Source organism: Mya arenaria, chromosome 13 (genome assembly GCF_026914265.1).
Source record: "Mya arenaria isolate MELC-2E11 chromosome 13, ASM2691426v1".
NCBI classification, from domain to species: Eukaryota; Metazoa; Mollusca; class Bivalvia; order Myida; family Myidae; genus Mya; species Mya arenaria.
Genome location: NC_069134.1, coordinates 20,698,727 through 20,720,027, shown reverse-complemented (window position 1 = coordinate 20,720,027; position 21,301 = coordinate 20,698,727). Strand labels below are relative to the sequence as shown.

At 34.6% G+C, this 21,301-nt stretch overlaps 3 protein-coding genes across 7 annotated transcripts; 2 read left to right on the top strand and 1 right to left on the bottom strand.

Annotated features, from left to right (window-relative positions):
- Positions 1-2,771: 2,771 nt before the first annotated feature.
- LOC128214362 (L-threonine ammonia-lyase-like) lies at positions 2,772-13,170 on the bottom strand. 4 transcript variants are annotated; one of them, XM_052920784.1, is made up of 14 exons: positions 13,152-13,170; positions 12,700-12,777; positions 11,298-11,494; positions 10,575-10,645; positions 9,848-9,893; positions 9,414-9,599; positions 8,321-8,376; positions 7,820-7,982; positions 7,289-7,379; positions 5,728-5,803; positions 4,990-5,115; positions 4,458-4,625; positions 4,086-4,143; positions 2,772-3,456 (listed from the first exon to the last, which is right to left on the bottom strand). In XM_052920784.1, the coding sequence occupies exons 3-14, from the start codon at positions 11,475-11,477 to the stop codon at positions 3,355-3,357; spliced, it is 1,323 nt and encodes a 440-aa protein (XP_052776744.1). In that variant the 5' UTR covers positions 11,478-11,494; positions 12,700-12,777; positions 13,152-13,170; the 3' UTR covers positions 2,772-3,354. The 4 variants fall into 4 exon arrangements, with proteins under 4 accessions (XP_052776744.1, XP_052776745.1, XP_052776743.1 ...); XM_052920785.1 differs by lacking the exon at positions 13,152-13,170 and adding an exon at positions 13,023-13,041; XM_052920783.1 differs by lacking the exon at positions 13,152-13,170 and having other exon boundaries at positions 12,700-12,915.
- Positions 13,171-14,885: 1,715 nt separating this feature from the next.
- LOC128214098 (serum amyloid A protein-like) lies at positions 14,886-18,087 on the top strand. Of its 2 annotated transcripts, none has more exons than XM_052920352.1 (4): positions 14,886-14,996; positions 15,891-16,071; positions 16,559-16,669; positions 16,923-18,087. In XM_052920352.1, exons 2-4 carry the CDS (start codon positions 15,926-15,928, stop codon positions 17,059-17,061), a joined length of 396 nt encoding a protein of 131 aa, XP_052776312.1. In that variant the 5' UTR covers positions 14,886-14,996; positions 15,891-15,925; the 3' UTR covers positions 17,062-18,087. The 2 variants fall into 2 exon arrangements, with proteins under 2 accessions (XP_052776312.1, XP_052776310.1); XM_052920350.1 differs by lacking the exon at positions 14,886-14,996 and adding an exon at positions 15,110-15,130.
- Positions 18,088-20,298: 2,211 nt separating this feature from the next.
- Positions 20,299-21,193, top strand: LOC128215111 (uncharacterized). Its single transcript, XM_052921833.1, has 2 exons — positions 20,299-20,389; positions 20,751-21,193. Exons 1-2 carry the CDS (start codon positions 20,299-20,301, stop codon positions 21,062-21,064), a joined length of 405 nt encoding a protein of 134 aa, XP_052777793.1. The 3' UTR covers positions 21,065-21,193.
- The last annotated feature ends 108 nt before the right edge of the window (positions 21,194-21,301 follow it).

Here is a 21,301-nt window from a genome sequence, read left to right as displayed (position 1 = left end):
AGATATTACATTCATAAACATTTTTAACATGTTCTATAAAGATTTGATAAGAAACTTCGTAAGACAGCGGTTTAAGTAAATTTGGTCTCATTTTGACAAATCAAGGGCCTGAACTCCAGAGTTGATAAGGCGATCTGGTTGTTGTTCGACCCTTGAGAAATTATGTCCATAACCATTGTTACAAATTTTGATACAGATTGAATGCAAAATTCTCAGGTAAGAGATCAGACAAAGTGAATATGGTCGATTTAAGAACCAGAACTTCATAGTTAATATAATGAGATATTGTTGTTGATCGAACTCAGTCGATATTTATGCCAATAAACATTTTAATCAAGTTTGGTAAAGACTGGATAAGAAATGCCCAATTTAAAATCGAACGAAGTGAATATGGTCAAAATGACTATTCAAGGGCCATAACTCTGGGGTTAATAGTGCAGTTTAGATATAAAGTTTGATAAAAAAAATGGATAACCATTGGCAAAGTAAGTGAGCTTACATGAAAGTGTGAACCTGCAGAGGCCATATCTCTATGTGTCTGCCATGCTATGCAGGTGGCATAATTATTTAGCACTGTGAAACAATTTGTTGCTTTTAACCTCAAAAAAATTGTAAAAACTTAAACCCTCAACATGAAAGTAATTATTTTACAGAAGATTGTATTGAACTTTCATTGAATCTTGTCTGCAGAAGAACCATCGAATTTCATCTAAAATGTCGGAATAATTTTAATCTGCAAATAATCAGATTTAACAAGACTTCCAAGTAAACATTTTAATTAACACTAATCTTACAACGGTATACTAAACATAATACTGTAGGACAAAGTTTAAACATGCATAAAAAAATATAGTTTTCACAAATAATTAAACAGATCTTTTTTTGGAAATACCATACACGTTAAGCAATGTAAAGTAAAACATTTTTTTAGATTATTACAAGAAAACGTTCTCACTTTCTAATACTTAATTAAGTACATTTGAATTTTCATGTAATTCATACAATATACCTATTTACAATCGTTTCAAATGCATTCAATAGTAAGGTAATGTTAAACACTTTGTTTCTGTAAAACTTATTTTCATAATAAATTATTGAAATGCAAATCATTGTGAAACCAATTCACTACTTTCCCACATTAGAAATAATATTATATGGAAATAAAACCACATTTACATGTGATTTACTGTGATGAAGAGACAATATAATACACATCCAAAACAAAATGGAAAAGTTTATTGTATTAAGATAATGTACGAGATGAGGGAAATCGGATAGTCATGGATTTCCATGAGAAAATAGTTTGTGGGAACAATTAAAGATACAGTTGTAAAAACCTGACACAACAAAATATGTTACATACACAGCCTCAAATATATTCTTATAAAAACAAATGAAGATCATACAATATTTTGCATGTTTAAGACACTGAAACTGAAAAATTGTCAAAATTCAAAATATTTTTTTGTTCAAAAGTTTACTTTTGTACATTAAAAGAATTAAAACTGCATCTTAATTCATAATGTATAAAAATGGATAATACATTATATTTATAAATGGAAATATTATGAGTATTTATATGATTGTACAACTGAAATAGTTGCTTTATCAGATCTGTGTTATACCGTTTGTTTACAACAGTTGAAGAATATGAAATGTGTTTGTATAAAAAAAGCACCAGCAGATTATACTCCCAAAACATAATGCCATTCTTGATGAGACTTAAGAAATAAATATAAAATAAACTAGAAGCGCCACAATGCAACGAAACCAGGTTTTTGTTATGGGCAATCAGAAATTATAGCCAAACCTCAAGTTTTTAACTTACACTCAACAAATCAAGTACCTTGACCTTCTTCCCCACCCACAAAAGCAAGTTCAATCTGCAGCTTCATATAAGCTATATTCACACTAAGATTCATCACTATCCATCAATTCTAACTAAGTTGTTGGGCAGAAAAACATTTTTCTATTTTTAGGAACAGTGACCTTGACCCCACCTCCCAAGCTAGCTCTTCACATAAGCTACCTTCGCTCTAAGTTTCATCAATATCTATCAATGCTAACTAAAGTTATTGGGCAGAAACCATTTTTCTATTTTTAGTAACAGTGACCTTGACCCCACCCCCCTCAAAAGAACTTCCAAGCTTGCTCTTCACATAAGCTACTAGTACCTACACACATAATTTTGTCAATATCTATCAATCCTAACTTAAGTTATTGGGCAGAAACCATTTTTCTATTTTAAGTAACAGTGACCTTGACCTTAGCTCCACCCCCCTCAAAAGCAATCCCAAGCTAGCTCTTCACATAAGCTACCTACACACCAAGTTTTATCAATATCTATCAATGCTAACTAAAGTTATTGGGCGGACACCATTTTTAAATTTTTAGTAACAGTGACCTTGACCTTAGCCCCACCCCCCTCAAAAGCAATCCCAAGCTAGCTCTGTACATAAGCTACCTACACACCAAGTTTTATCAATATCTGTCAATGCTAACTAAAGTTATTGGGCAGAAACCATTTTTCTATTTTAAGTAACAGTGACCTTGACCATTTTTCTATTTGAAGTAATAGTGACCTTGACTTTAGCCTCTCCCCACTCAAAAGCAATCCGAAGCTAGCTCTTTACATAAGCAACTTACACACCAAGTTTCGTCAATATCTATCAATGCTAACTAAAGTTATTGGGCAGAAACCATTTTTCCATTTTTAGTAACAGTGACCTTGACCATAGCCCCACCCCCCCCCCCCCTCAAAAGCAATCCCAAGCTAGCTCTTCCCATAATCTACCTACACACCAAGTTTCATCAACATCTATCAATGCTAACTAAAGTTATTGAACAGAAACCAATATTTGACGCCCGCCCGCCCGCCTGCCCAACACAACCTCATTCTAATAACCCAGTTTTCGTTGAAAACCTGGTTAAAAATGAGCAAACTAGTCTACAGAAAATGTAGTCAAAATTAATATGGTGAATATCAATAACAGCACATCACAAAATTGCAATGCGAATTGACAGTCTTACGGCTGAGAAACAAAGTACCTTAGTACTTATATATACACTTAAACAACATTCAATCGATTTATAACAATAGCACATTTGAGTATAGGTATATAACCACAGTAACTACGTTCACACCTGAGACGCAGTGACATATACGTGAATAAATACACCCAATTTACCCCTGCATCAATGGATTTACACCCTCCTGTCCCTCAATATCTGGGCCCCCACTTGCGTGGATATACACGCCCCTCAATATTGGGGCCCCCTATAAAAGTTGTGTGTAGCGTTGATATGCATGCAAATCAACATCTGGGAGCCAACTTGTGTTGATATACACGACCATCAGTATCTCGGCCCCCATACCAGGTGTGTGTAGCGGGACTTGAGGGCCTCATGCAGCTCCTGACTGTGTTCCTGGTCCCGCGTCTCACACACAACCTTCACCTGAAACACAACATGGTAATACTAGGGGTTAAACAAAGTATATTTGTATCAAAATAATACCAGCTAAACTGTGGAAGTAGGTTATTCCACAAATTCCTGTTTAGGAATTAAGTCTTTATTTTTTTTAGGAATTTAGTCTTTAAACTATGTTTGACCTCATTTATCTAAACTTGGTATTAAACAAAATATCAGGACAATCAACATTTTACAGTGACATAAGTTTGTGCCACAAACTCACATACTAGTATTGATTTGCTTAAAAAAACATGCTCATAGTCAAAAAACATTTATCAAAGTTTAGTTCAAGGGGAGATAACTTTAAGATGAGTTGAATGGCTCAAGACAAATGTGTCAGGCATAAGCATATATCATGTTGATAATGTGTACCAAGTTTCAGAACATCCGCTCTCAAACTGTAAAAGCAGTAGCTCCACACAAGTTTGCAACAGATCGCCTAACTGACTAACCCACAAACCAACTGACCATGTGACGAATACCATCATACATAAAAAAGTGGTCCAAAAGAAAACTTCAGAGGAATCTATGGAAAGCTGTGCATGGTCTTCAGTTTAGTCCAATTAGTCCATATAACAACAATAAACAGATCTTTATCATTAACACTACTTTACCTGAACAGCAAATATGTCACTTTTGATCCAGGCTCTCTCATGGAATATGTCCTTCAAGCTGCAAAAATAAAATTATGTTGTAAATGTAGCATTGAAATCTTGTTGTCTATCTTAAGTGTATTGGTTTCAGTTACAGAATACAATGGCCAAAATTACATACACTGCCTAATAAAGTTATGATTCAAAATACTGATTATGTCCAACATACATACTTTGTAATAAATGTGGCAGATACTTTGCCAATTTTGTGCAGTACATACAACATGCAAGTAGAAGAAAGTAAATTATTTTTTTCAACTATACATTACAAACAAAAACATTAATACATTTTGTATTCCATAGAAATATGCTCCAAATGCATTATTAACCTACCTGACTCCAAGGTTGGCTATGAGTTTGGTAAGTTCTGCGATGCTCCCGGGTCGGTCACTAACAGTGACCACAAACCTCTGTAGACGACCGTCAGCAGCAAGTCCACGCTCAATGACACGACCCAGGGCCGTTGTGTCTATGTTACCACCACATAGGGCGACCACAACCCTGAAAGAAATGTTGTTTCTTTTAATGATTATAACACCATATGAACATGCTCTCAAATCAGTTTGTCAGATGTTTCAGTCACTGTTAAAAGATGTGGGGGTTTTATATTCAGAGCTTATGACTAAATGTTATTGTACATGTTATTTTTCATTTTTCTAGAATAATTATTTTCATTGAATTTGTTTGCTTTATTCCATTCCAACACATATTATTTTGAAGACATATACTTTTTTGCATCTGCTTCTTGAATTCATCAAACCGCTTCAAAGAAACATAAAATTAGTTGATGTAAAGCCTCTCAGATGAAACCCATACTGACCCCCCCCCCCCTTCCCAAAAGGAAACAACATCAACAATGATTTACTTTTTTCCAGCAAGTTCCGGTACAAGCCCCTCTACAATTGCAGCTAGCCCCGTTGCCCCAGCCCCTTCCACCACCGCCTTCTCCATCTCAAGTAGACGCAGGATCGCCAAAGCTATGTTCTCCTCTCTGTGAGAAAGATGAATATAAGTGTCAATGTATTCCTAAATTCCCAGCAAGTTTGGACCTAAGCATCTAGCCCAATAAATTATGCTTGTATCTTTTAAAATTGTATTGCCATATTTACCAAATTCCTTGATAAATCAAATGATACAGCTGACATTAGCAGAGCTGTTAATACCTTCACTGTTAATCATTTGTATATTAAAGAAGAGACACACTAAGGTCTATAATCTACTGGCATGACTCACATGAAGCAATCAGTGAACCATGTTTCACAAAGGGCAAGGGAAATAATCTACTACAATAATATATAAAGTTGTCTTCCTTAGAAAAGTATTCTTCTGTTCAAGACCCATAATCCAGTCATACATGGGCAGATCTGGCAGGTTTTTAAAAGGAATCAAGCTCTCATGGATATCTTACTGCTATATCAGTTTTTTCAGATACAAAACTGACGACTAGCATGCTCACAAGCAATTGATTACAGACGCATGGACAAAGGACACTGCGCCATCGCATTAGCTCTTCTGGCATTTGGCAAGTAGAGCCTTAAAAACAACACATAAAAGATACTTGAATAAAACAACGCAATTTCCCATTCAAAGAAATTCTACTTACTTTACAACTATCATCCTGTCAATGAGATGTTTTGCTGTTTCAAATGCATTGACACCAACCGTTGGCACAGCAAGACCTGTTCAAATAATACAATAAACAAGTTTACATTCAAAACCACCTCTTACTGATATGTACAGCCATGAGAGATAGAAACCGGTAGATGGCACAAACAAGTAGCAATACTGCACTAAGATAGATAATGTCTTGTATGTATTTAATTAGAAGAATTTCATTTCATTCTTGAATGTCAATTGTATAAAGCATTACTTGAATACATGTTATTATACCGCACCGAATATACCTAAATTTATTGCATTATTCAAATCACAAAATGTTACTGTAAACAGAAACCATTTATTGTGTATAAGGCAATTGAATTCAGAGAGAGATATTTATTTTACTGGTAATATTGTCAACATTAACTACTTCACGCTTTAATGTAACTATATTAATGCTACAGTAAAACTGCGATCGCTCGAGGTCGCCAGGGACCGAGCCAAAACCTCGAGGGAACCGATGTTTCGAACGACCCGATTTTCAATTGTCCAGTTTGATATGAAATATCTTTCAGTGTATTTTATCTAGCTATCCCCCCAGTCATGGGTCCTTCACTAGAATGCTCAGGTGTTCGACAATTTTAAATTTCTTTCTCATTTGCCATTTTGCAAAGCAAAGTGACAAGAAGGAATTCTTTTCAGATATTCCGATGTTGGATCGATATGGTAGTGTTTTATTCATATTTTTATTACTCATTTAAATTTCTCACAATTAACTTCTCGTCATTAACTTGTCATAATTATCATCTCAAATGCCCATATCAACTAATATCGGTCAAGCGTTAACAGTGATAAACGGTTTTTCACACCTTATCAAATTGCCTTTCAACTGTCATTGCAATTTTTACAACTTGCGAAAATTTTAACACCTGGCAATTGTTTGTTTATTTTGGAACACGCGTTCGGGAAAAAGTGTGAAATTATGACCTCGAGGGAGCCATAAGGTTTTGTGCACGATTTGTGTACTTGAGACCGAGGATATTGCTCGACTGCTCGACATAATTAGGTTTCGAGGCAGCTTGGGTATATTTTATATGAAAATAGAAGGAAAAAAGTTCGGGACCAAGCTCCGACCTCGAGGGAACGCCGGTTCTCGAGCGACCGCTTGTTCGAGGGAACGCAGTTTCACTATATATCATTTGGTTGTAACGTTTGCTGTATTTATATTGTGTTCATATAATTATATGAATGTACTGTACCTTGACTATGTGAAGAAACATATTTCTTAATTATATTATGTCTACGCATGGGCATTTTGTCTAGATGTATTTGGAAATAAACTGTAAACTGTATATGATTATCCTACAAAAAATTAAAAATGTTGAAAACAACAATTAATAATATGGGGTTTAAAAATAAGATGGTATGGAGACAACTACCCAGTATTAAATAAGGATACTGCCATAGGCTTATTTAAGAATCCATTGATGTTTTTATGTATGCTAAAGTTACGGAGCGTACATGCAAATAAGGATTTCTACATAAAGTTATCACAGTATACTCACCATCAGCAAGTGTGGAATGTAGCTCTGTGTATACAGGTTTCCCTGCCTTCATGGCCTCCGAAAAGCTGGGGCATTTCTCTGACTCTACACCCTGAAATGAATGTTAAATACTTAGCTAAGACCAGTCATTAAAACAATAAGTATTCATACCCATGACTACACCAATGTGATCACCTGAAGATTAAAATTTTTCATTTAGAAAGCCTCTGACAAAAACATCTCCAAATTCTCATATAGTCAATAGTCATATATTGGTTTTATTTATGAGATATTCAGGTTCCTCGCCAAGTAAAGAGTCATTTGCAAGCATTTCTAACGTAACATTAAGAACTTGGCATTTATCTTTTGGTCATCCAAACAATTAAGTCTGCCAGCCGGACTGCCAACTTTATTGTTTAGAAAATATTTGGGAGTTATGAACTTTTAGGTAACATGTAACCATTACAAAGAAAATTCTATAGAACTCTGACTCAATCATGATATACATGTACAATGACATTTATTGACCATTACTAAGAATATAACACTCACAATGATTGTCACATTAGGCCTAAGACTCTTGATTGCGAGGGCCGCCCCTGAAATGAGCCCACCCCCACCAACAGGAATGATGCAGGCGTCAAGGTCAGGCACCTGCTCAACGATCTCCAGACCCATTGTGCCCTGTCCAGCGATAATATGTGGGTGGTCATACCTGGAAACAAGAGCATTAGTGAATTGTCAGTAAGTGGTGAACCCTACTAAGGTCATATCTTTTCTTTACTATAATAGAGACCAGTTAATAGTTTTGTGTTACTTTCTATTATTAAAAGTTCAATAAAACATGCTGTAGATATTGTCAGGCAATATATATGAAATGAAGGAGACTCAGAGAAAAACTGCCACAAAATCAAAGCTGACATTTATTGTGCGACAAAGCTTTGCACCAGTAACTGTAACATTAAATTGAATAAATTTTACTGGTAAACTATTTAAAAAACACACACTCTGACTGAATTTCTTAAACTGTAATTGTTAAGTTCATCAGCTTACCCATTTATGTACAGCAAACCTTGCTCTTCTCCCATTTTTGTGGCATACTTTTTTGACTGAAATATTATTACATCACTCAGACATCAATTAATAGTGCTTTAATAAAAAAGCATTTAGTACCAATATAATACAGCAATATGTAAAAACAAGCTTGCAGGGTTTTTCCCCTTATGCCAAACTGTTTGGTGCATGTACAAGTTATAATACATTACTGATTATATGAAGATGATGGCCCTATATTGCTCACCTGATTGGACAAAGGGTTCTAAAGTTAATGATCGGACAATGTACTGGACGGTGCCTGCCCAAACGCCTGTCCAACCGTACGCTGAGAGTGAAACTATAATACTTCCCATTCTTTTAACAGGTGTTAAAAAAAACATGAATAAGATTAACTTGTTTAAAGAGTAACAAAGGGCCATAACTCTTATAATATTTAAGTCGGCGTTATATTACTTTGCATAAAATAGCACGTTGTTACTGAGAATAAGTTCATGAAGTTTGAAATTGATATCTTCAATGATAACAATAATAAATAAAATCATAAAAGGGTCACATAAGGAACATTTTCCTTGTGAAACTATTTTGAAATCGGGCCAATGGTTTCTAAAGATTTTCAAAGTTTTCCATATACACATATGGTGGTAACCAGGCCCTCCCCTGGAAACCATGTTTTTTTATGAATCAACAGGGGGTGAAGAAATTTGACAGAGGGTCACATTATAAACATTTCTGTGACATTTTTTTTTAATTTAGTGGGTTGTTTCTGAAGAGAAAAGATTCTCATATAGACCATGTCTTTTTACCAATCAAGATGGGATGAAGGAATTTGATGAAGGGTCACCTAATGGACATTTCTGTTAAACTATTTGGAAATCTGGTGAGCAGTTTCCAAGGAGAAGATTTTCAAAGTTTTTCCTTTCACTTGCCATGGCAAATAGAGTGGTTTAGGAGAAGTTGATTGAAGGAAAATGCTGACGACAGACAATGGACAAAGGACAATAACACTATCACAATTGCTCAAGCTGATCACAGACACACAGCACTTTGTGCTCATGTGAGCTGAAAATCAGTTATGAAATCAAACCAATACCTCAGCCAAATTAGCACCAACAATGTGAATGGTGGCCCCAAACTTCGTACAGGCCTGGATCTTCATGAGTGGTGCTATCTTGGGCATAATCACAGTAATGGGAATGTTAAGCTCCTGTCCATGGTAGGCCAGGGCCAAGGCATGGTTTCCTGCACTAGCTGCTATCACACCCTTCGCTCTCTGGTCCTAGAGATACAGGGAAAACAAATGAATAGATTATATGGTAGCAAATATGTTTAAGACTGACAAATAGTTTGATTTATTTTATCCTTTTTCTTTTTTTTTCACAAATTTTGAAATAACAGTGAATCTATTTTTTGTCTTTCCAAGCAAAGAGCATTATACTGTAGATTTTTTAAGTAAGTGTTATGACAGAAAAAATATTGACATAAACTACAAACTGTGGAATTTCTGCGCCAAATATTCATCCGTACCTTGTTTAACATTTCCAGGGCATACCGAGCTCCTCTTTCTTTGAAGCTGAAAAAGCATGTCATTAACTTTACGTTAAAACTAGGGGATGACTAAGCAGAAAAATACCATTCAGCTCATTGTTCACGTCAGTCTTAGATAATTTTCTTCTAAAACAAAACCCTTGCCAACTTTGTTTTCATACTTATAATATTTACATTCGTCTATTTGCATTCATAAAATCTGAAGTTCATATTGAATAACACTCAAGAAGTTCTGACGCCATTTTTTATTTCAATATTGCGCTCCAATCGGAAAACCATGTCATTACCAATGGTATATGACGTTAAAATATCAGCTATCCTTTTATACAAACTTATGATGTCTGTTACATTTCTTTAAGAACAAATACTCAAATGCAGAAGATACTGCTGATTTTTTATCATAATGAATAATTATTTAAAATAAAAACATAAGTATTGATCACTTTTTTTCTTGCGTTTATGTTGAATGAACACAGTAGGGCAAGCGAGAAAGTTACCTAGAAGCACTAGTGCCCTACTGCATTCATACAACACAAATGAAAGAAAAATAGAGTCAATCCTTAAATAAATAAACAGACTCAGTGCAAAAGATGTAGCAATGTTCAAGATGTATAAAACATACATGCATTTTATCTGTTTTGAAATGTGACATTGAAAGTACAAATGTAAATATGGCATTTTTAACATTCAAATGTCGTAAGCTAACCTTCCAGTGTACTGTAGAAATTCCTTTTTGAAAAATATCTTCATACCATACAGATGGGTCATCTGCGATCTCTGTAAAATACAATACAAGTACAGCTTGCATCAGTTGTCATAGTTAACGCAGGATTAATTATTACACATATATTACTTTTTTTAAACTGATATGGTTTAAGCCAGTTTTTGAAAAGGGCAGGGTGATGCAGAGGGACAGAGTGCTAATGGAGAAAAGTAAAAGAGCACATTGTATAGGGCTGTATAGAATTTTAAACATTATAAATTTGACGTTTTATTGAAGTAATCTTAGGTTTTAACTGCCAAATAGGTAAAGTGTTTAAAACATTTATTATCATATAATAGATTTAATTAAAAGCAAAGAAATATTTCACAGTTTTAAGCATTTAATTCTATAAAGGCAGAAGGATGCCCATGCTAGTCTTCATTATAAGATATTAAATTACATCACTATTACAAATATTTCATACTTTTACACATCTGCTTGTAAATCATAATGATGAGGCCTATCACAGCTATCAGGATAAGTCAGCATGTCAGAATAAGCAAATCAAATTCAAAATTGGGAGCTCAAAATAAAGATTGTACAAGGTGTTTATCTTAATATTAATGCAAATTTACATAATTCATAGCACTAGCAGTGATCAAGCTAACCACATTGAATATCTGTTTCATAGTCAAAAACAACAACAAAACACAATCTTGAACATACCAAACAAGGGGTTCTCTCAATCCCTCCTCGAATCTTGTATGCAGCTGCCGACACGTCCTGAAAGGGGACGGATATCGGTTTTGTTGGGTCGCAGAATCGGTCAACCACTTCTGGTTCCTCCTCCGTCATTGATTTCCTCCGCTTCTCTGGTGGCTCACTCACTAACAAGGTCTCATCCATTGCTGCTGCTTTTGATACTGGAATGTTCATTTTTGTTTTAAAACCTTGACACTCTCAAACATAAAATTATGTTTGTAAATCAAATGGACAAATGCAAACTGTCCCTTTTGTGAACTGTAATAAACATGATTAAAACAAACACATCATTAATTTTCTGCAACTTAAATAAAACAAAAAAATTGCTTGCATATATACAGTTTATTAACATTCACATTTTAATAAAATCAAATAATCCCTTTAATTTAGAATAATGCTTCTGTTATAGAAGTAAATCAGTTACACATACCTTATAGCATTTTAGAATTTAATGCACTAATCTACCAGTAATCATTCAAATCATTCTACTATCAGAGTTTAATTTTAGTCCATATAAACAGCCACTTCAGAGTCTTTGATGTTTTTTAATCACTGTTAATTAATGTCCAAGTGCAAAAAAAGTTTCCTTAACGCGCATTTTTGTTGCAAAGTTAAATATATGAATATCATAATGATGCAATTCCTTCAAACACAAGATTATATATTCCAATATTATACATGCAAGTACAATGTGAATGACCACCTTTTGGCAATGTTTCCTGTGCCACTGCGTCATATGTGTGATATTTACAACTTGATAATCTAGTATTCAAGGCACACAATTTAAGTTGATACAATTCATTGTTTTTAATTTCAATGCAGTTTTATGTTTAACTCATTGGACTTAAATGATTGAAACAAAAAAGCTATGATTTAAGTACAGATAAAAAAATATTAGCCTTTATAAATGGGTATTTTGAATTAAAAGCTATGTTGCCACAAATTCCCAAGTTAATAAGTTAAAAAGTGCCAATATTATCAAATATCGCTAATATTTTTATTCTGTACCTAATTCGCATGCTTATTTTGGTTTTGATCATTATTTTAAATAGTAAAATGAGCTAAACATGATAATGCATTAAACTAAAATTAAAAAATGGGGGCATCAACCTCAAGTGTGTGCCTTTAAACCATATTGTCAAAGCCTAAATGTGTTTGTATACAGCAGTAATACTGTTGAGCTTTAACCTTGGCTATAATAATAAACCTTCAGTACAGTATAAAATGTTGACAATCATCTTTATTTTTTTTCTACAGTAGTTCTACTGGTAAAAATGTGAGTTCTTCATATTTCTTATAGTTATAACATTAAGATTGTCCAGTAATGAGTAAATAAACCATCATGAGAAATAAATAAGAGTCCTACCTGTTAAACTTCCAAAAGGAATATCTAAACGAGCAAATATTCGGTTTCAACTTCAAGGGCGCTGACCTTGGAGTCCAACTGAAAATAGAATGATCCAGTTCCAGGACTTCACAATACCCATACACTACTGTACCTGGTGTTGTAAATTAATGATCATTTTTTACCAAAATGCATGCAACGTTAGAATTGAAAATTGTAGAATAAGGAAACACAAGAGTTAATAATTGAAGTTACATGTAGTATTGCCCGATTTCAAAGCGTTGTATTCTTATTGTAAAGAAATGAAGTTTAACAAGTTTAACTTTGGACCACGTGCATTATACTTATTTCGTTGTTTATGATGCAAAATCGTTTGCAAAATGAGCAAACTCTGTCTGGTTCATGTCTTATTGCTTTACTGTAAGCATGACAACAATTTAGTAAAATGAGCGAATTATGTCAAACTTTATTACCGTGGCCCAGTTTCATCATTATTTTGTAAACAATGTATTGATGACGTCAGACTCTTCAAAACACGCTGCCGATAGGACTTAGGTTATAGCACACTATTATGCTAGAAAAGGGCACATTAAATGATTCTCAAATTATTGTGCTTGCTTTGTAATATTCGACCCAGCTTAAGGTGTACACATGCAAACTCCAGCTCATAGTTATTAAGGCTTAATAGTTTTGCTAAATTTGCGGGAGCAATTTTACTGCTTAAAAAATCAGGTACCAATACTATACTGTCTAGATTGAGTGTGTGTTTTAACCTGAATAAAAATCACCAGTCAATCATACATAAAACACATATATCTCTCCGGTATCAGGCTTGGATTTTTCTCTCTTTTTGTCTTTCGGATCTAGAGGGGGTAGGATATTCATGTCGTGCGCACCCTAGCGTCACTTCTGCGAGTGTCGCTTAAACAAATCTGGTCCCAAATCCTCGAACGATCTTAGTTCCTATAAATATAACACGATCAAACTTAGCCCAATATTGTTTTTTTATGTAAATTGTGTGATTTTTTCCATTTAAAAAGTTTTGAGGCTAAAACAGGAATACTATTTAAGATTATCACGTTTTAAACTATTGTTAGCATGAAAACTCAAGTTAAAGTATGAAATTAAGCTGCAATGAGATGAGATGCTTGTTACACTTTTCCCAGAAATTGGGCCCTATGATGAAAAACGTTATGCAATTAAACCTGTTTATTTCTTAGAACCTATTTTTTAATAATCCATTACGATCAGGGGCGTTCCAGGAGCATTTGCAATTGTACTCCAATATATTTGAGTGCAGGTGAACATGTGACGGTCATAGTTTGTGGTGTCAAAATGTTATACGGGGTGAGAGCTGGACGGATGTCCCCTCCCGTATTTTAATTTCTAAGATTACAATAACGATTTTCAGCATTATGAATGCCAACCTTCGGCAAAAAGTTCAATAAACTTTAACCAGTAAAATGCTGTTTGCATATTCAACTCATCAGACTCGGGGTTAGATTTTTATTCAGTCTGATTTGGAAATTCATGCACTTCATAACTTATCTTTAATGAAAATCAAAAACTGAGTTGTACGCCAAAGAACTGGTGTATGGCTAGCTATACAACTGACGATACTTATCATTCGAGGGCTGGTAGCGATAAAAGTTTAAAAACTGAACTCTCATAGCCTTGACCGTTTTAACAGACTTTTTGTATTCGAATGAACCATTATTTTGCGTAAATGTATGGACACTAGTGATACAATACTGGTGGCAAAAGATCAGATCGCAGTTTTCATATAATGTTAAAAATGATGTTTTATGGCTAAAAACGTTACAAGCGCTAAATAAGAAAAATGACATTTTCGACGTTTTCCAAACAATGAAAAAGTTTCTAACAAGACCGAATAAAAGGCATTGATGCCAAAATATGTTGATTCTGAGACAAAAAAATAAATGTCAAAATTGTTAATCTGTGAGAGTGCATCTTTAAATGCCAGTAAAACATACATATACATGTATACCATTTTCAAGTTAACTCATCGCATTGGTCGACAAGTATAAACAGCATTCTAAGAAATAACAACAAGTACCATGTTTCTATGAATCACTTTGGCATGATGATAAGAAAATCAAAACAAATCGTAAAACTACTTTTTCATTGGACGCCTTTGTAATCAAAACCAGAAATGTTCTTGGTATCAAAGATAAAGGATATAATTAATTCTTAGAATTTTCTCTGCCACATCATGCCGCGTCCGTGTTTAACGGGTATAAATAGAGAGCGAGATGAACTATTCAAACACGAACATTGGAAAGGGTTCACATGAAAAGGTAAGCAACACTATTTATGATATTTAAGCTTCAGTTTTATTTCATAGTTTTGGTAAAATATGTTATGTCATATGAAATATATGAGCTTTGGAGTACAATTAAAGTAAAATGCGTCAATAAGTAATTTATTTAAAGTAAGTAAACTTAAGTTAAGGAGTCGTGTTGATTTATAACTGCACTTGTTTCAAATAATGCTTTTATGGAAGCGTTAAGTGGACTTCCAAATGCACAATAAATATATTATCAATGTTATGTTATTTAAAATGCATGTACAGTGGTTGTATGAAATAACGGTTTGCGCAATGGTGCATTAAAATAATGAAAACTTAATTAATTGAAATTGCCTTTTCTGAGAAAACTGTTTACGGAAAAATCAGATGGTCCCAAAACGTTTTCATTCTATTAAATAGCAGAAAAAAACTTTTTTAAAACAGTTTTACGAAAGTTCACACTCAAAAGAACCACTGATATATGTACATGGAGTCGCCTTATTTTCATTGTTGACAATCTAAACATAAACATTTTCTTACGTTTGTGTGTGCAAGTGTAATTTTGTAGAGAAAATTGTTCGCGTACATTTTCCCCCCGATTATGCAGTTGATGTATATATGAGACCATTTTGCTGTTCACTGCATTACATATCGGCTTTAAATGTACTTTCGTAGTTTTTCATATAAAGTCTTTATTCGACTCTCTTTGTATATTTTCCCACAAAGTTAGTGCTATAATTTATGGCTAAATTTTGAATATTTGTTAACTATTGTTAGCGCCATCATGGTTTGTGTTTATCAGCAGGTTTGTTGAGCATGCTCTGCGTCTGGAACTGCCATTTTGTATAGGTAGTTTCTAATACCGTCGTCAAATTACATGCGTTATCGACTCTTGTTATTTCAGGTGTCATTTGTAAACCAACGCTACCAAACTAAACCATGAGTCGATTGGCGATAGCTGTGTTGTGTTTCGCCTGTATTGTGTCGCTCTCGGAGCACGTGTCTGCACAGAACGTATTCAGGCGCGGTTACAACTATGCACGTGACTTCGCAGGGGGCGCACGAGACATGTGGAGATCATACAGGTAAAGATTTCTACTACCACAATTTAAACGTCCTTTCTGGTATGCGAAATAACGTCACTATAATGAAGATCAATGTCAAAATATCTAATATCATTATCAACGTTAAATTATCCTATGTACGCTAATATATGTGATAATTGGATGTTAGATGATCCCCTTATGCTTTATATCATTTGGTTTTAGGAGTAGAGAAAGGAAATGTAAAAGAATACCGGAAAAGTATTACAAACGAGCTTTTTTGGCCTTAGAATATTGCAAAATGCATGTAGATAATTTTACAATTCGCTGAATGTGGCTTTGTTTTCAACGAAGTATATCTCATAAAAATATTAAAACTAGCTTTCGCAAGTATGTAATCAACTATATAGCCGCTTTAGTCAAAGTGAACTTGTGTTTAGTTTCATTTCTCTTTGATGAACGTTGTTTCTTGTACTGAAAACCATTAATTTATAAGTAGTACACACGCCATTCACGATCACATTTTCAGTGACATGCGCAGAGCAAACACTATAGGAGCAGACAAATATTTCCACGCACGAGGAAACTACGAGGCTGCACGGCGCGGCACCGGCGGACGTCATGCTGCAACCCTCATCAGGTACGTACCGCTACCTTGTTTTACTCCGACTGTTGAAGTTTTACACCTCCAGATTAACGTGCCTTCAAATCCATATACTAGTAATTTAAGAACACATTCTTTTAGTATTCAAAATAACACGTTAAAATAACTTAAAAAAGAAGAAAAACGGACAGGCACGTATTTCACCTTTCGGATACCTATCCGAGAAATCAAGAAATGAATTTGTCTAAAATTCAATGACAAAATTACACATTAAATCCTATATTTTTAGTAACGCCCGAGAGTATTGGCAGGGTGGAAGTGGTCGTGGGGCCGAAGATTCTGCTGCCGACCAGGAAGCTAACCGGTGGGGCCGTCATGGCGGGAACCCCAACCGTTACAGACCCAAGGGGCTTGATGAGCGATATTAGACGATGGGACGTACTGCTCCCGAGCTCATCGAATAAAAGATATTATACTTGGCTCAGACGTACTTAAAGTGACACTCTTATTCAAAATCAATACATACACATGTATAACAAACATATATTTTGAGTGATAAATCTTTAACTACTTACTAAATAATGCATTTATGGAAAATATTAATTACTGATAACAAGAATGTAACCGTGTATTTAATAACTGAAAACCCAAAATTATTAAATGATTGGTGAATGCTAAAAGATTTACAGTGATCTGCTGTATTCTCATAAGGCAGAAATACCGTGTTTTCTGCACATTTCTTTCAAATTAAACACGGAATTCTTCATAAGAACCATTGTTTTCGATATTTATTCATCCTTTCTGGTATATTTAAACAAATGTATTAACTGCGTTGAATCTTATTTGGGAGTAATAGTGCATCTTTAACAATTGCGGAACAGTGTACTGTTATCGAAATTAAATTGTCGCTGTTTGGGTTAAGATCTCATTAAATATCTTGATGTTGGATAGGTACCGGTTAGTACTTACATACAGCAACATTTTGGTTTTAAATATTAAGATAAATCATTGTGTGACTTTTTGAACATCTCTCTGTGTCAATTCGTACATGCATTCAGTATTGCAGTCCACACTGTTTACAGTTATACATGTATATTTACTGTAGAGATTTTTTGTATATTACTTCAGAGGACAGTTGTTTAAATTGTGCAAATATAGAAAGTTATGCAAGTTTGTAAAAGAAATATTAAATACGTTTTAACGCTGTCATTACATATAAACAAACGTGCGAACAGCAATAAGAGTTACTTTAATCTTATTAATGAATATCACATACGTTCGTTCAAAGCAGTGTTAAACATATGCCTCTCCCATTATCTTTTGCTTTGTATGTGTACGTTGCATTTTTTTTCTTTTAAAATAACCTCGTTTCTTATTATGTATTTTTGTGTCTTATATACTCATGTAATCATGAACCGGGTTCTATGAAATAAACTTGTAAACTTGTAAACAAACTTGTAAACTTTTAAACTTCAAAAAATGTCCGTCCCAAGGGTGGGGATATTTCATCCTCTTTGACCTATGTTGAATACTGTGTAAACGTTTTACTTTCCCAAAAGGCCCATTGGAGATTATAGGTGAACGTTAATTTTCTATCGCTCTCCTATTAAAGATGACACAGGTCTGGCACAAGAATCCGTATTTTTAACAAAGAAAACTTTTTCATGTGTCCATATTATGTATGGTAAATATTATTCCATTTTTTAATTCATCACAGTGATAAGTGGCCAGCGGACGCGTTTAATGTTCAACTATTTAAAGCGAGAAAGTCAATATTTATCTGATAAAACACACACAACTTTAATCAAAATCTAAAACGGAAAATCGAAGACCCGGATAAATTATTGCACCATCAATATATAAGGTCACTTAAAGATGTCAACCTAGGTATACTGTTGGTAAATGAAAGGACGTTGCAGTGCGGTTCTGGCGAGCTAAACAAACACACGGACAAAGTGGGTCTTCGTCTTGTTTGCTATGATAATGATAAGCAACTTTAATTGAAATTAAAACAAGCTGAACATTCTAATAAAGAAATACGACACTGGGTTTAAGTGCAGAGTCATTGCTAGTCATGATACGCGCGTATGAGCCGTTCTCATATAACAATGCTGCAATTAAACCTTTAATGGTCTAATAACATCGCTGGATATTTAATTGTAAAAATACCGGACAATAGTTTAGTATGTAACTCTTTGACGTGACTTTGGATTAAAGGTGCTAAAAGTTCTACAAGATTACTGAATCAAAGCGTCGACCTTGTTTTATTAGAGCAATTCCAAATATTGACACTACCCACTTACTCCAACCACACATAAATTATTTTCCAATAGGTTCAGAGAAATAGTTGGACTAGGCAGAGGTTCTGTTAAATAGTTTTCATATGTAAGTATATTGTTATTACATTTTTTGTGAAACAGTGACTTAAAAATAAAAAATGTTAATTGAAACGTGGCTCTGGATCTTGTTTAGGGTTTTTTCATCCATATTTAAGAACAGAACAGACCAGACGCTTATTAAGACTTATACATATAACATTTGTAAGTGCATCGTCTAAACACATAAAAGTATTCTATATATGTCACAGGTGTGTAAATTGTAAGTGTGAAAATAAGCGAACATTTTGTATTGCACCAAAAACCATGTAGAATATAGTATTGTTTTTTTAAGATATAAATATATGTTTGTATATAATACTATAATATTATTAATTATTAATAATGCAGTAACTGAAACAGTATGACTACTGGGATGAATATTCTTAAGATGAATTATTAATTGGTTACGAATACACATTGATTCTTTAACAAGTCGGTTTGGCAAAATGCTTGAATCCAAGATAAGAATTTCTATCGTTTTAAGAAGCAAACAAAAAAAACGTGCCATAACAGTGCTTTACATGCGCGGTTAATCAAATAAAAAGGTTTACGTGCAAGATGAATAAACGTATGCTCATTGTTTAGTATACGATAAACTATCGACTCATTCCTTTTTGAAGTTAGTCGGTTCGCTGGTAGCTATAATTTGTTTCATTACAAGTCAGAGAAAAATCAGGAAAACTAATTTGATTGTTATAAAAGTCGTAGAACGAAAAATGTAAGCATCCGACATTAGCAAACCTCGTATTCACTACGTTGGACTTAACGTCTGGCGGCATGTTCAGCCCCGGCTATGCACCCCTGTTTATTTCCCTTATGTCCCTGGTGTCACAGCATGATGCGAACTGTCCATTTGTTCATTGTTTATTCGGGCTGCGTTCAAAGAGAAATGATATACACGGGGTTTTGGTCCCATCTTATAACGGCAATCATAGAAGGAGAGAATGAACAACCAGAACAATATCCCGGCTTTGGGTTGGAGAGGGGTAGTGAGCGTGTCTTATGACTGTATACCTCCCCGTCCACTCCCTAGCTAGAATCCGGAAAACTGCTTAGTTCAGGACCAGAATCCGTAAAACCGCATTATTTTCAGATCTGGAATCCGGCATATCATTTTAGTATAAATATTGCATAAACGTCCAGATAATGCTGGATTTCCGCATATCATCTTTAAATCTTGGCTTATCTGGTCATATCTTACAATAATCAGTTGTAACACATAGACAGCGAGACGCATACATTTTCTTAAAAAATAACAGTTTTCCAAATTTATTTAAGTGGGTCTCCATGTCAAGGGCAGGAGGCCGAGTCGCCAGCCCGTTCCGGGTGACCATTACACCGGTCAGCAGTCCGAAACTGGCAAGCAAAAACTCACACGGTAATGCTGCTTAAATTAACGTACACAATCAGGGTGTAAATAAGGCAACACAAATTTACTTTCTTCTGAAAAAAATAACCTCAAGTTTTAAAAATCTTCGTTCCTGTATCTTAACATACACGGAAACCATTTTATGCAATTATCGTACGATACGTCTTTTATAAATATGAAGCTTGAGCACGTTCATTATTATTATTTGCTGAAAATGTTAAACTATGAATAACGATCACCACAATTGCTAATATAGGCCGATGTTCTCATGCGGATGGCCCTTAAGTTTTCATTGAAATTACAGTTTGTGGGAGAGGGTATTTTCAGATCCCGATCATGTTCCGACAGCTATATTCTTCACATGTTTCAGACAAACCAAGGACACCTCTCAGTTATAGAAGAGGCCAGTTTAACGCACGACTTCGCTCGGAGTCGCCATGTACCCTTCAAGTCCCGCAACTCTCTCGAGTCCGTAACTCCAGTCTCTCCCGCGGAAGGACAGGCAAGGGAGATAACCAGGACAATGATGATTCTCACACGAGGAGCCGGAGTTACTCCCCTTTTGGACACTCGAAACAGGCCCTACCGTGTGGGTCTCCAGTGTTTGAGAGAGTTCTTTCTGACATGCGCTCTAACTCGGACCTCTCCGTAAATAATGGAAGCCGGAACGTGAAAACGAAATGATTGTAAATGACCATCAAATGCATGTTCATCATAAAAGACTCTGCCTGTGATTTTGTGACTAAATAGGGATGCATGGAGCAGAACGCAACCGTGTGAAATGAATATATGTAGATTGGCGATATATAGTAGCTAGTATGCAAAATACCTTTAGTACATTTCATTTTTGTTTGTACTCTCAAGTGTCCATTTCAACTTTAGATTGGAGTTGGAAGCGATAAGATTGTGCGTGTATAACTT